General features: G+C 46.1%; 1 protein-coding gene across 3 annotated transcripts in view; it reads right to left on the minus strand.

The window, feature by feature from the left end:
• The window catches only part of PDE1C (phosphodiesterase 1C), a 2232090-nt gene that overhangs the window by 1657226 nt on the left and 558371 nt on the right, over positions 1-16493 (minus strand). For all 3 annotated transcript variants that reach the window (XM_069613219.1, XM_069613223.1, XM_069613224.1), the window contains exon 3: positions 9045-9210. In XM_069613219.1, coding sequence (XP_069469320.1) covers positions 9045-9210 — 166 coding nt within the window. The remainder of the gene's footprint in view (positions 1-9044; positions 9211-16493) is intronic.

Raw genomic sequence — 16493 nt, forward strand, 5'->3', positions numbered from 1 at the left:
AAGGCTACTCCACCGCCAGTGCGGTTGCGACGAGGCTTTGAGAAGATCTTTTTGCCATCAGGGTAAAGGGAGTCAAAATCAGTGACTGAGCTGGCGTTGAACCACATCTTGCTGAGAGCGAGGACATCAAGATCAAAGTCTTCAAGGAGGAGGCAGATGTCGGAAGAATGTTTGGGAGCAGAATGGGCATTAAGTGTGGCTAAGTGAAGACGGTCACCACCCTTAAAGGTTTTCCGAGGAGGGGCACAGGGAGTTGGTACACCTGCCGGAGGTGATGAAAAAGGTGCTGAGAGAGAGGAAGCCGGCGTTGCAGGAGTAGGAAGGAAGTTAATGAGAGATGGCAGGCACCGGTCAAAGAGGAGGAGGTTGGGTTGAGGACCCTGGGCCATCATAGTGCCATTTTGATGGCCATTAATGATGCACCTCGAGGATGATAAGCCAGCCAAGAGAACTTTCCATCTAGTGCCACCATTAATGGGTGAGGAAGAGAAAAGGGAGAGCGTGGAGTGCATTGGTCTGGAGAGGGGAGAGAAAAGAGGATGTCAGTTACAATTTGTCTGGAAGTGGAACTGGCGTGGGTGTCTGTGATAGGTAATCCAGGATTAGAAGATAGGAGCTCATTTTTTAACTTTGTCCTTCCAGACTTAGTGAGAGAGGGTGGATAGGTGATAGCATAGCAGTTAGAGAAGATAGGAGAGACAGAGAGAGACATGGATGGAGCTAGAGAGGGGAGTTGCACACGAGTAGATAGTACAAAGGCACGAGGTACTCACCAGGCATCAGTCACTCAACCTGCTGAGCTACCCTGGTAGCTTTCTTCTGTAGCACCTGTCTATGAGTCATTAATGTATTCAAAAATCACTATTACCAACAGTGCTGTTCATGTCCATGACTTCAAAGTCAACAGCATTTCATCTCCATCCACACCGACTCTGTGCATACATTCTTTGACGGTGCACCAGTGGCACTTCTCCATAATGGGCAAGGTTGCACCAACACACGGTTCTAGACAGAGAGGAAGGGAGAGGCTGTTCCAGAGTAGGGAGCCAGCCGAGGAAAGAGATCGGCCACCAGCTTGCTGTTTAGAGAAGCGCTTGACACGCAGAGAGTTGGCACTGGAGCAGCATAGAGATCTGGGGGGAGAGTATTTGGTGAGAGCCTATTCTAGATACCGTGGTCCCCAGCCCCAGAAAGCCTTATGGATGATGCAGAGGGATTTGAATTTAATCCTTGCAGCAACCAGGAGCCAGTGGAGACATTTTAGGGCTGGAGAGATTTTGTCCCCGGGGTTGAGGCCAAGGATAAGTCTTGCAGCTCATTGGATTTTATCCAGTGAGCCATGTAAAAAAAGGGGCATTTTGCTTCCCCAACCTTGCATGGCCCATTGGGGATGCTGGCTGATGAACTGCATGTGTGTATGTATGAGGGAGGGGCTCCTGCACCTACTACCACATACAAAGGGAGATGGGCTCTTAGTTATCAGCGCTCCAGCTCTTGGGTTCATGTGCACGAACCAGGAAGCTCTCTTTGCTTCTTTTTTATGCTACGCAGGAGCTGTAGCACTGGGAGGAAACATCAGGACCGGGGAAGAAGGTACTTTAATTAAATTATGTATGCCATTGTGTGTGCTTGCATTTTAAAATTATTCCCGGGGTGGTGGCGGGGGAAGACCCCCTGCTACTCCCAACACCTCTTGATTGGTTTGGGCTTCCTTGCCACGCTTCATCACACTGGCATATTTGGAGGAAATATTTACACCCCTCCAATTTAGTACACAATTTTATCAACACTAGTGCTATAAAGCATGGTAATAAGCAGTATAGAAAAAAAACTATATTGGTAATATTTTCTTTCCATGGCCTGTACACACCACCTTTGTATGATGCTTCAAATAAAAGTATTGTAAAGAGAACATTCATTTACTGCCCCTGTGACAAAGCAATGTTGATAGTGGGTATTGAAGTCTTTTGTGGCAGTACTTCTGAAAGCAGAGGTGTTTTGTGGTGGCGGGTGGAGTCATGTAGTCAACGTGGGCAGATCACTCATCAGCCACATCTGCACATCTCTTTTTCACCTGCAGGACAGCCAGTTCTGTTAGGTTATTGCTGCTGGGCGTGCGGGGATGATTTTGTTCTCACACTATTCATAACATGTTGAAGCCCAGGGCCAATTCAGTTTTTCTTCTGGCTTGTTAATAACGTGTACTACAGAATTGAAAGCACAAATAGAAATAAAGACAAGAAGTACACCTCAAAATGCCCATTTGTTTCCCCACATACTTACTATAAATGTCTGAGGGGGGGGTCGTAAATTCACCACATGCCCCGCCCGGCTACCCCACACAAACAATCAGGCCCGGGGTAGATAGCTTGTAAGGTACATTTGGCCCTCTGGCAAAACTAGTTGTGCACCCCTGGTATACGCCATATGCTATAGTTGTGTGGGCGATATGTAGGTATTTCTCTTCCTTACATAAATGGTGCTTTCAGAGGGGAGGCATGTTTAAGCTCGTGTCTACAAGTAAGAGTTATTTACTAGCATGTGATATTGTTTGCTCCAGATGAATTGATCCACGTATTTTCGGTGTATGTGTTCCTTATTATAAAATGAACTGACAACTCAGAAATGCGTTCACATTCTGAAGACCTATGAGGCAAGGAGCGTTGACAAATATAATAAGTTCAAGATTAAAAAAAAAAAATAAGGTTCATGATAACTTCATGCATACACATTGTGAACACAACACTCTCCCTAGACTTAAATGAAACGTCGTATGAGCGGTTGTGGTATATCTGGGCTTCACGTGCCATCTTGTGGACATATTTTATATTGCATCAAAAAATGTCATCGGTATTTATTATTCTGTCATCAAAAGTGTGCGGCAAGCACGTCTGGAACTTATAAAAAAAATATATTACAATATTGCAATTGTTTCTGAGTAATTAACATCTGAGATTGCATCGACTAAAACCAACGCTGACAATGATACGTTGTCAGTTAGTTGGAGAAATACTACGAATAAGTGACCTGTAACATAGTAAAAGTGATTACATCAGCATTGACCTTGCGTAGAGGTTATATGACACATGCTATTTTCACTAGAAGCCAGGGGAATCTCCACCCATGCTGCAGGACCCAGTGAAGCTCTGCGAGAGGAAAGTTTCCAGGGAACGCCATTTGGGGCGGAAATGCTCCTACACTGCTAGTCTTAGAATAAGACTAGGTGGAAGTCGATCTTTGTAACCATGGAAACAGATTAAGGGCGTGTTCATGAACTTACAGATGCATACTGCTATGGAGCACACACATCGAGCACTCGCATAGTCAACGATTGGATAAAATGACCGTGGAACAACAAAGTAAGAAGCATCAAATCATTGTTGGTCTATTTTTTCAACACCGAACTTGCGGATTCTCTGCAACTCAATGTAACACTCTAGCCGTCCCAGCATCCCCAAAATATGTCGTTTGGTTGGGTGCATTGTAATATCGTTTGAAGGGCGACTGAAGAATTATGAACCACATAGCAAATACTAGACGTACTACTGAATGTCAAATGCATACAAGATAAGTGAAAACATGGACAGTGCATACATGAAATTGCATAATAAATGAAGGGCATCATTTCAATAGTGTATACATGTTCAGTAGTTGTATAAACGAACTTTTGGCATAAACCTAGTCAGATAGAATGCATTGGTGGGGTTCGCTGTGAAGTGGTAGCTCAGTCCCATTTATGATTAGGGCCCATGGTGGCTATTGAAAGTTAGAAGGTCGTCAGTGTTGATGAAACAAGGCAACCGGTAGATCCTTATTAAAGAACTCCCGGCTGTTAGTCTATAGCCGAGACCATTCACGTGTAGGGGGGTGGCTGCAGCAGGCCAGACCATGAGCAGGTCTTCACAATGCTCAGCCACCCCCTTTAGCTCCACAAAACATTCCGAAATCATCCTAAAGGCCGAACCAATTTGGAGTTTGACAAAGTCAGGAAAACGATCAGAAACTTAGATCAGCACAAATGCTGCTTGCAAACCAGGGAGACCACAGAGTGCCCACCCGAGCGGCGTCAATGCCCAGCGAGGAGGAGGAGGATGATGAACTGTCCGATGCCTCCAGAAAGAGCTCCGTATTTACTCTGGGGGCCAGAGGCGTGCATGTAACTATGACGTTGTGTATTGTGTCTTATGTGGCTCATAGGGGGGGGTGTCGGCATTATGCCGCCAGCTGTTTCATAATGCTACAGAGGCCGCTGAGGCGGGCGGAGACAGGGGATGCGACTGGTTTTCATGGGGCAAGCCCAATCCGCATTTGGTAGACGGTGTTGGGAGGCCGCTCATGGTATTTCAAGGGGGAGACAGCACTGCTAGAGGCCGCGCGTGACGCCAGCTGGGCATGCACGGGCATAGCTTCCGCATTAAATCTAGCTCGGGGGGCAACCTGTGCCTAATACAACCCTGACATGAATCCCCACCTATATAAAATGGAAAGGCCCTCTTACAGCACACTTTAAATAAATTGATGAATGAGGCCAGCGACTTCAAATCGTGCCTCTTTTCCTCTCCTTTGCTCCTTTTCCATTCCTTTCTTCCTCGCTTTGCACCCTGGATATCCCTCACTGTCTGTGTCTTTTTCTGCATCCCCCCTCACACTCTTCATAGGTGTCTCCCAGCTTTTCTTTTACTGTGCCCATCCTTTTCTCTTCTCTGACTCGTTTGCCCTCACCCCCCCTCTTGCATCCTTTCCTTATGAGCTCTGCCCCCTGTAGTGACTTCTCTCCTCTTTCACCCCTCCTATCTCTCTATTCCTTCTCACTCGCTCTCTGTTATAGTACAGTTATTCGTTTGACGTGCTCGTGATGTAGTATGGTTCTGGGGTCATGACCGACTCCAGAATCATATTACATCACGAGAAAGCCAAGAGAGAGGTTGTGAGAGATCCAAGGGGCCTTTTATTTACAATACTGAAATAAATACAGATGTCAAAAGTATATGCCTCGAACTCAGCATCATCACGATTTTACAAAACTCTCTTTCTCGCACATTCTGCCCACATGTTCTGTCCCTTCCCGTGTTCTCCCCCCCGCCTTTCTCTCCCGTATTCTGACCCTTCTCGCTGTCCCTCCACTTCCTTTGTGTGCTACCGCTCCTTCTTTCTTACTTCCACTTCCAATATCTCTTTTGTCGCCCCATCTCAACCCTCCCTCTCACCCTTCCTTCCTCTTAGTCCTGTTTTCACCTCTCTCTCTCCCTCTCTCGCCCTCTCTCTCTCCCTTTCTCTCTCGCCCCCTCTCTCTCTCTTGCTCTCTCTCTCCCTCTTTCTCTCTCGCCCTCTCTCTCGCCCCAGCCCTCCCCCTCTCTCTCTCTCTCTCTCTCTCTCTCTCTCTTGCTCTCTCTCTCTCTCTCTCTCTCTTTCTCGCCGTCTCTCTCGCCCCAGCCCTCTCTCTCTTTCTCTCTCTCTCTTGCTCTCCCTCTCTCTCTCTTGCTCTCTCACTCACTCTCTCTTTCTCTCTCGCCCTCTCTCTCGCCCCAGCCCTCCCCCTCTCTCTCTCTCTCTCTCTCTTGCTCTCTCTCTCTCTCTCTCTTTCTCTCTCGCCCCAGCGCTCTCTCTCTTTCTCTCTCTTTCTTGCTCTCCCTCTCTCTCTCTTGCTCTCTCTCTCTCTCTCTCTTTCTCTCTCGCCCTCTCTCTCGCCCCAGCCCTCTCTCTCTTTCTCTCTCTTTCTTGCTCTCCCTCTCTCTCTCTTGCTCTCTCACTCACTCTCTCTTTCTCTCTCGCCCTCTCTCTCGCCCCAGCCCCAGCCCTCGCTCTCTCTCTCTCTCTCTCACCCCAGCCCTCTCTCTCTCTCCGTGTTCCCCGGCCTCCCCTCAATCCTCGCCACTCTTAATTCCCTCCAGCCTCCCTTTATTTTTCTTACACTGGACGCATGTGTGTTGAACATGACGGAGACCATGGTTTATTTCCCCACCCCCTACAAAGAATTGAAATGAAACAGACTGAAGAAATGGCAACTAGATCCAACACTGAAAAATATGGACCAGCTACATTATCCGTAAATCCACACAGTTGGCCACTTTATCGGGGCCCTTACCTTTAACTCGGAAACCCCACCTGCCTGTGTCAGACATAAACGTGCATTGACGAGGTACAGTTAAAGGTTTTCAAAACATTAGGGCACTGGAGAACAGTACATACAGTCCTATGTTGGGGGCTTAAAGTGAAGTTTTCAATCCCCGGTCCACTTTTCTGTGCACACAGCCAATATGTTACAAGGAATGGGAAGAATGTTTGGGAAATGTATTGTGCTTCTCATTCCTCACAGCTTTGCTTTTAAATATCCCCTTCTGGGTTCCTGGTCGGATAGATTAACATAATGCCAGGAATGTGGCTTCCTTCGTGAAAATATGCACTGCCTATCGCCTCAGCCTGGGCCGAGTTCTGCCAGAAAATCCTTCACAACATTGAAGGGGGCTTCCAGATTATCATAGGAAATGTGTATTGCCCCCTGCACAACAGAACAAAGAAAGGCAGGCCACAGGGGGGTGCTGAAACTCTAAGGGCCTGATTCAGAGAAGTGTTTTATAATGGTGCAATCCCATTGGAAAATGTTCGGTGAATCAGGTCCTAAAGGTCTACTTAAGAAAAGCTATTAAGCTTTTGTCATCAGTCACATGGGACCCTCGAATATGTGGGACCCATTTCAATTGAAACGGTTGAAATGCCTTGGTGCCAGTCCTGATGGCCTCATCACCACAGCCATTCTATAATGGCCAATGGGGCACCCAATGCTGAAGCGTAGGTGTGGTTTACAGCCATAACTTAAAGGGGGGCAACGGTATTGTTAACCAGCAAAGGCTCATTGAACACCATGAAAAGAAGTGCCCGAAAGAAGAACATGGCAAAATCTGCATGCCAGAATCCAGAGCGGTGTGATTACGCCCTGCTGGATCCATGGGCACAACCCACACCACCCACCAGACAACAGTTCCCTTCATGAGAAATTCTAAAAGTGCATGGTAGCTGAATTGCAGAGAACCACATGAACGCACATGTATGGGAAACATCAGCCATGCTCCCTCGAGTTTATGTTAAAACCAAGCAATACAGAAATGCCACACATGTGTAGTAGTCATTATTTGGCATAGCACTCTGTGTTTCGCCCTTCGCTGGGTACAGGGCATACATGTGAATACAAACAAATGCAACACTTTCAAATCACAGTCAAATGAAATCTGATCGCAGCATTTCAGCTGTTTTAGAAAAAAAGAACAATATTCTTGAGATACATCTGTTTAACTCAGTGATACATTGATTGCGGCATTAGTTTCCTTATTATTGCAAAACTTTACACGCAATTTTATGAGCCAGTTCAAAATTCACAATCATGAGGTTTTTGTTTCGAACCCCACACACACACACACACACACACTTAATGGCAGAACAATCCAGCGCCAGGCAGAGAGCAGGGGAGCAAGGATTCGAGCCAAGTCTCAGAGGGAGAAGTGTGGCCGGAAGGGACAAACGAAGGCGCTGTGAGAAGCAGTGCGGAGGTAATTACTGTGCAACCAACAGAGGTGTAATCTCAAAGCACACAGGAGGAGGAAACATTGACACTGTAGGTACCAGAAGCAAGACGCAGAACAACGCTGACAAGTGTCAGGACACAAAAGTGGTCTCCAACATGTGTAAACAATAGTATTGTGAAACGTCATTGTGGCTACAACTCACATCCAGTGGTCTAAGTGCACAAAAAGAAGTGGTGGAACACAGTGCCCTGCTGGCAGTCCCCTACTGCCCACAAACCACATCGCCACGGCCCCTCCCACGCGCAAACCAAACCACCAAACACCCACTCCTGCTGTTTAAGGGAAGATTGAGGGCAGTGCATCCAGGAGCAAGTTTCAACTTCTTCCTACACTTTTATTTTAAAACTAAACCATTCCGGAACCATTACTTTTTAAAATAAATGTATAGGAAAAGTAAAACATTTTTAAAAAGGAGAGGTGCGCGGCTCCCAAACATCCCGCCCACTTCGACCACTGCTCAATTATAGGAGTAAGCAAAGTGACCGTAGAACAGCAACGGCGAGATGTGGGGATCAGAGTGATGAGAACAAGAAACAAAGTGGGAGGCATCAATGGGTAGATGGTAAGGCAGGCAAGGATGAAAAGGCGTGCAAAACAATGTACACACAAAATATGCAGAGACAAAACAATACCAGCAAATGCCTCATGTGCAGGAGATTGGTGAATCACCACCACCATAGAGATCCACCCTGAAGAACACTAGAGGCAACGCTAGAAGCAGGCTGCCCACCAGTGCAACCTCCATGCTGCCTGGGCGGGCCTGCCAGCATTCTCTTTCTATGACCAACATGACTACTGTATATATATTTCGGGCATCCCACTCATTTATCAGTTTCATTGTGCCTTCAATCCACTGGTCTTCCATCTGGGGGGCTGGCCCCTTTAAGGGGGCCCAAAAGGATGTCAGGGGTGGGGGGAGACTCTTTAAAAAGGGATTAAGATGACTGTTTGTAATGTAAAGAAGGATTAAGGTGACTACTATTAATAGAAAAAATAAGCAGTATATCATCTGTTTATATTTTAAAGAGCCTGGGACCCTGCTGAGCAACCTTTGGGCTCACTATGGGGGTCAACCCCTAGGTTGGGGGGGCCCAGAAACAATATTTTTACTCAAGGGGGAGCTCGGTATGAACACGTCTGAATACCACTGCTTTAATCTCATGATTTGGGGCAGAGATGAAGAGGAGAATCTCTGTTTGGGATTTGCAAAAATATTCATCAACACCTTCTTGACTTGGCTTGCTGACCCGCACGCATATTACGTTTTTTTTAAAAACGTTATTTGTCAAGATCTTTAATTAGATTTAAGAAACTCAATGCCAAGCTACACCATGACCTTCCGGATCCGGCCCAGTCTAACTTCAGCTCATGTAATATATGCAGAGAACATGTCAAGACCTGCGAAGCAATCTACCGGAAGGAGGAGCCTATGCAAAGAAAGGCCGGGGAGCGCGTCCGCCAAACCTGATCGATGTTTTCGCCATGGCATCGGGACTGTCCACTTGAGGCAAGTCATCGGCCAGGATTTCTTCTGCACTTCGGGTGTCATTGACGAGGATAGGTTTCTGCTTCTCCTTGACATTAAGGCCGCCGATGATGGTGTTCCAGACACAGCTCTGGGACTTGGACCCTAATGGAAAAAAAGAAAGCAGCAGCAATATTTATTTTACAATGACATTATTTTGTGATTTAGATTTTGGGCTTTTGTTATTTGTTTTTCTACTGTGAGTGACACCATTAATTTAATTACCTGTTGCGTTTTGACTGAAAGAACATGTTATATAGATCTATATACCTCAATTTTGCATATTTCCATGGTCCTATAAGTCAGGAAAAAAGAGTCTCCAGCTGGAACTCGTGGGAAATTGCTCTTTAACAAAATGCCAATTCTTCATACCATCATATAACATTTGATCCGCACACTTCTTTTGCAGAAATCACATTCTCTGAGAGGTGTGCACAAGTTATATGCACTATTTAGTTACACCGGAGGTGAGGCAGGTGAGCCATTGGAAAAAAAGGCCCTCCTGGACCTTGATAGAGCGTATTTGTGTGTATTTTTTACCCTTGTAGGCCCTCTGCGCACCCTCCCAACGCGACCCTTTCAGGCCTCCATTTCCCTGTTCCCTGCCTTTCTCCCGCCTCCCATCCTGCCCCCTCACCCCTGATTGGCGAATCGAACGCTGTGTGTTGCAGCCCTAGTGCGGCTCTCCCTGTTCGCCAGTAACACCGGAGGCGAGGCAGGTGAGCCATTGGAAAAAAAGACCCTCTTAGGCCTTGATAGAATGTGGTTGCGTGTATTTTTGACCCTTGTAGGCCCGCTGCGCACCCTCCCAACCCGACCCTTTCAGGCCTCCATTTCCCTGTTCCCTGCCTTTCTCCCGCCTCCCATCCTGCCCCCCGCCCTGATTGGTCCTTGTTTGGTTATAAGCCGACCTCCGAGGGCAGCCCTTTGCCTGGCAGCCCCTGCGGCTAAGGGCCCGAGGCAAAGGGCGGCTCCCACAGAGGTGGCTCCAGAGCGTGTCTGCAGGTGTCCACAGGGGAAGCCAGAGAAGCCAGCAGTTAATAGACACCAACAAAAACTGTAAGTGTGGCATGGGTGGGGTGTAGAGCAATTACTCTACACCAGAAAGCCCCCGCCACTCTACCTTACCTTTCCATAACATAGACTGTCATAGACTTAGACCATGTATACTTAGAAAGATTAATGACCACCAGCCTGAATTTCTCAATGACAGTATTGGAAATGTTGCCTTGCATTGCATCCTAACATACTTGTCAATGTTAACATGTGTCACACCTGGAGGAAATTGTGGACGCTAGCCTGCGTCGCATATGCCACACTTAGAATTGAGAACATTAGCCTGCGCCACATCTAGATAGGATTCTGAATGTTAGCAGGTGCTGCACATAGATGGAAGTAAGAAAGCTAGCCAATGACATACTTAGATGGAATTCTCAATGTTAGCATGTGCCACACTTAGATGGAATTATGAAGATTACCAAGCGCAACACTTAAAAGGAATTGAGATTGTTAGCATGTCCCACACTTAGATAGAATTGTGAACATTAGCCTGCGCCGCATCTAGATAGGACTGTGAATGTTAGCATGTGCCACACTTAGAGGGAACTTGAATGTTAGCATGTGCCACACTTAGAATTGAGAACTTTAGCCTGCGCCATATCTAGATAATATTGTGAAGGTTAGCGAGTGCCACACTTAGACATAATTATGTAGGTTTGCAAGTGCTACACTTTGACAGAACTGTGAATGTTAGCATGTTAAATGTCATATAACCCACTAACCAATATAAGGTCAAACTCTCTGCATACTTATCTCACTAAAAGAACCCACACAACCATCTCTCGCACAACAAGCTGCTTGCACTTCACCACACCGCAACAACACATAATCCACACCAACAGCACATGTGGACTGACACCGATCTAATACTTGCACCAAAACTCAGCACCCAGTGTCTACCGAGTTGAAGCTGCCAAAAGTATACCACTCCTCTCACTATCCTACTCCCTCTTCACCTTACTAACCCATCCCACCTTCTCGTTTACGGATCCACCAGAGCACCTGGGGACCATTTCCGTTGGTGACGGTGCGCTATATAAATACCATTAACATAACATAACATATTCCTGGGCCTGGACATTTTGAAATGATATTTGCACTGAGTGTTGCAAAAATCTCTCTTTGCAATTGTCATTCAAAGTAAAATGTCAGTTTGAGCAAATATTGATAGAACATTTCCCAGCACAAATGCACTTGTAATATGCCTGTAGCAGGTGCAGATGCCTTGTGTGTCGGGTCACAATTCTAGCCAATTGGGTTGCTCTGCTTTGTGAAAGCTGATATTGCTTGGCCTGAAAGGGAGAAATTTATATGAAACGGAGTGATTTTTTTCATTTCTAGGGGTGCCAAGCTTCTCACAATGGGCCCACTTTTGGATTCAACCCACCCCACAGGTTTCCAGTGGGATACCCTCCAGCGGAGCTCAAGTTCGGATTCTAGGCCGTCACCCAAATGCAAGGCCCGAGACTCGAGAAGGGAGTTTGACCATCCAGAGGTCCTAAACTGCTCCAAGAGATGTTTGAGGGCCAGGAAGTTCTGCCTTGCATGCAGCTTCCTTTGCTGGGTTAGTTTTGCTGTCAAGTTAGGAGTAAAAAGAACAGGCATAAAAGCAGGTGTTTTTAGCAGCGGTTAGGAATGCTTTTGGTGAGTTTAGGAGAGTATAAGACTCTTTTGAAGTAGTGTGTTAGTGGTGTTTTGGATGTGTCCTAATCCTTGATTTATCCATTGTATCTGTTTGTTTACGTTCTTTGCACTCATTCCCTAATCCGACTTTTTTACCCTTACCCCTTTTTAATTGTTTTTTAAATGGTCCACTTGTACTTTGCTCTTTTACCTTTGTGTCACCCCAAAAAAAAAAGAAACATTTCCCAACAACCTTTCTTTCCCATGTTTGTAGAGAAACCCTTGTGTGCCAGTCTCTGCCCAGTCACCTTTCTCACTGTTTGTGTGTTTTGATAACTCTTTCCCATCATGTGTGTCTTGCAAAAATCCTTTGTCTGTCACTTCTTTTGTGTTTCACACATTGAGACCTTAAGCAACGTGTCCTTTTTGTTGGAGGGAGTGGTGGGGGGAGAAGATGGGCTGGACTAATTCTCAACCTCCATGTCAGAGGTAGAGCATAAGCCCCAGGAGGAAAGCGGACCAAAATTACAAGGGAGCATGAGGAAGTGAATAGTCCTTGGGCACTTCCTCGATGCGCAAGCACTTTACGGAGTGGGACAATTATATCTGAAAGGTGCCCAGGTCACTTTACCACCACTAGCAGGGAAGCCTCATGTTGGTGGTGGTAGAATTTAGGGTGTGCTGCCATTTGGGCAGACCACATGAGACAAAGCAATGAGGGATGCAGGCACATACTGTGTACATTGTCTGACCTCTGTCATTTGATGTCAGCAGGATAATTATCTACTGGCGGATATCATAGAAAAGAGCATGCTTCTACACCATCCTACCCTCTTCTGGTCTGGATGACTGGGCAAGAGGATAGTAAATGAGGAGGACGTGGTGCATTGGGAGAGGGCAGAACAAAGATTTACTTTTGCAATGTCCTCAGCCACTATTGTCAGAGTCAAAGTCAGAGTCAAAGTCTCCACCACCTTTAATGTGACTTTAGTTGGATCCCACACAAATCATCATCACCAAAGGAGTCTGCTGAGTGGTCTTCCAAGAGATGCACTTGCTGTGTTCTTCTGCAAAGTTAGTGTTCCCATAGGGCTTTAAAAATTCTAGGAATCAACAAGATGGTTTATGGTATATTGGTGTGGGGTGGTGGTGCAAGTGTGCCATGGCCTGCAGTTGATAGGTCAGAGGTTGCCCATTATCACTTTCCTTTCACCAGGTATGCAGATGATGCCCTCTCATATGGGCCAATCAGAAAGAAGTAGTAAAATAGGTACACAACTTCCTTCACAATACACTATTGAACACATGGCAGGTGGCAAGATTTGCTTGTCACCTTTCCATCATAAAATACCTGACACATTTCCGATTTTTGGGAGTGCTGAATCGGGCCCTAACCTCTCCTCAATCTTGGGTTCTGCTCGGTTGTGGTGTGAGTGGTGTCAACTGAGGATCCAGTGCTCTTGATATGATTGACTGAAAAGTTGTACTAAGACTAACTAAGGCACCAGGACTCAATCCAAACAGCCCCCAGCCGGGGCTGTTGGGGTTTTAATGGGTATCTGGATGCCTGCTCCCGGGGCTGATGGACTCGATCCGGATGCCCGGGGGTAGGCATCATGACATTAACATGTGTTTTTTGGACTGATTTTGGAACAGACCATACACTGGAGCAACAGGGAGTGTCTGAAAGCAGTTTTAAATGTACACTGTTTGCACTTGACAATTGTATGGGTTTTTCAATGCCTACCCCCTCTTGTTCTGTCTCCTGGGTTCCCTTTCTATGTGTACTATTGTCAAAGTAGAAGGGTTGGGTAACAATCTTGAATCAGGGAATGGAACATAATTTGCGTCATGGTTGTCATGCTCATATTGTTTCAAGGAAATCAGAGGTGGGGAATTGTTAGGAATCCTCCATTCTTCTGTGGATTGCTCAGTTTATTGCTGTGCTGATATCATATTGTCTCCTTCGTAAGCCTCAGCTGGCTTTGGCCCAAGGTCCCCTCTCCTCATTCTGCACCCATCCTCTGGCAGAAGAGGCATGTGCATTGGTGCTGCATGCACAGATACGTTTCTTCCTAAAGCACCAGATTATTTTAAGACAGATACAACTGTTACTTGAAGAGGAAAAGATCCAGGGCAACCGATTGACCAGTGTGGCTGGCACAGAGACTCACATACCAGCTGGCTTTCTCGAATACAATCAGCACCTCATGAAAAACACCGGAAATATACATTCCTCCCACACTCTTTGCCCCATCCCCTAGCACTTTTGGGTCCCACTGTAGATTGAGACATCTGCATGTAATTCACACTTCCCTCCAGTGTTCTCAGTGCGTTAGTATTGTCCTTCACCTACAAAATGCACACAGGCTTCTCAGTGCTTTGGCCTTTCTTATGCCTAATAAATGCACATGGGGTTCTCCATGCTTTGGCCATCTCTTCTTAGTAAATGCACGTGGATTTCTTAGAGCTTGGGCCATCTCCCACAACTACAAAATGCATGTGGGCTTCACAGTACTTTGGGCTTCTCCTACACCTTGTAAATGCATGTGGTTTTCACAGCGCTTGGTCATATCCTCTGCCTCGTAAATACACATGAGGTTCTTAGTGCTTTGGTCTTCCCCTGCATTTACAAAATGCACGTGGGTGTAACTGCCCCACCACTCACAATTCACCCCTCACCCATCAGTGTGGCCACAGCACGGCTCATAATCTATGTCCCTTACAGTGTATAGCAGAGGAAATGTATCGACGGCCCAACTGCAAATTATATCTATGTTTCGATTATTCCAAAGCATTTGACTGCATCTCCAGGTCTATCTTATCCAGCAAACTGGAATGGAGGGGCTGGATTATCGACTGCTGCACCTTCTCAAGTTGCTCCTATCTGAGACGACAATCACAGTTAGGACGAGTCAGGCTGACGATGTTACCCGCCCTACTGCGACAAATCAAGCTCTCAAGCAGGGGTGTGTGTTGGCACCCCTGCTATTTAACATGTATGTCTCGGAAATGTGTGAGGCACTACGCTGTTGCTGTGATAATCTGCCCTAGTTTGGCAGGGAGCCCTGCATATGGCTTGCATATGCAGATGGATCAGTTCTCCTTGACTTCACCCCCATTGGTCCCCAACACTCGAACGCCCTTAATTACTTTGCCATTACTAATAACATGAAAATCAATGCCTAAGATCCTGATATTGGGGATGAGGTCAAAGATCAAGTCTCCTCTAGAGAAGGAGCCAAGTACCCCCACCTCAGCTATCTCGCCCATATTGCCTAGATGTTGGGAACCAGAGTGTGAAACGCTTGCAGTACCAATGAAAATACAGATACCAAGGAGAATCCTGGAAGCAAGGTTCCCATTAAGAAAGCCATACCTGCATATACGACAGTATGTTGGCCATTTGAATGAAATCCCAGAAGAAGCAGAGCAAATGAATGAAAGAGCAGAATGGTGACGTCACACAAAGTCGGATTGACGTACTGTTGGGTGTCCTGACCCACGTTTGAGCTATCATGCTGCAACATTTGGTGCCGTGGGCTTAGAAAATCCAAGATGGCCAAAAAGCCCACAAGTGCGCCAGAATCCAGGAGAACCACCCAGTTTGTGCACACACCAAAATGGTTACCTCACTTGCCACCCACCAGTGTAAAGAAAGATCTTTGTTAACAAAATCCACTGTTACTGATGTCAAAAAGTTGCTGAAACCGTGGCTCACCAGACCACTTTAAAGATTCAACCCTTTTGTGGGGTTCCACATAACCATTTTACTGTAAGGAACCCCATCAAAACAATGTTAAGCAAGGATTTACTACCATGTAAGAACCATTCCTGTTTGGAATGCATTAATCCAAGAAAAATCCCCAAAATGGTTGCATTACCAGTACTCACCACTATCAGAAAGCCAGCGTTTTAAAACCACCAGACTTTGTGTAAAACTGAATAAATGAACCCAAAGCAGGCCAAAGAAAGACTTACTGAGAGGTGGATCCAATGTAAAGTTATATTCTGAAGTGACTTGAAGGTTTATAATAAGACTGGCTGAGCTGTGGATTTCAGCAGTTTAAGTAAATTTGGACTGAAAGACACTAAAAATCTAAATGTTTAAAAGAAATGAGTGACCTACTTTTGAGTGTCACATAGGTTGCAATTGTTTAAATGTCATGGTTTTAAACTTAGAATCAGCATTCTAGCTGCATATGTAAACATTCTTAGTTTTATTTGAATGCAGAAAACTGGGTAACTAAAAGTGACATTTTATCTGAAACCTGCCCACCAGCTACCCCCACATGAGTTAAAACCTGCTCAGCCACTCTTCCCCTTGCCCACAAGGAGTTGTCACCTCTCTGATTAGATTAGGGGTGGAGCAGCTACAGGGAGTTGAACAAAGGCCTGTCCTGGGCCCAGGCAGAGGGTTTATTGGGGGGAGGCCATAAATGGCTTCCTCTTGAACAATAGGCCTTCCAGGGCCCAGGCAGATGGTTTATTGGGGGACTGTAAAACAGCTTCCTCTTGGCAGAAGCTGGGAGGGGCAGGGCCTCTGAGCCTGGCAGAAACTGGAAAGACTGGTTTCTGTACCATGTGACCTGAAAAGACACACCCCTGTAGCCAGAATATGGTTTTAGAAAAAGATGAATAACTCATAGTACGGACTTGTCATAATTATTTAAATGATACCATAATTCTTGTGATTTTTCTGCCCA

The sequence above is a fragment of the Ambystoma mexicanum genome, chromosome 5p (assembly GCF_040938575.1).
Source record: "Ambystoma mexicanum isolate Mex_15411 chromosome 5p, UKY_AmexF1_1, whole genome shotgun sequence".
NCBI lineage: Eukaryota > Metazoa > Chordata > Amphibia > Caudata > Ambystomatidae > Ambystoma > Ambystoma mexicanum.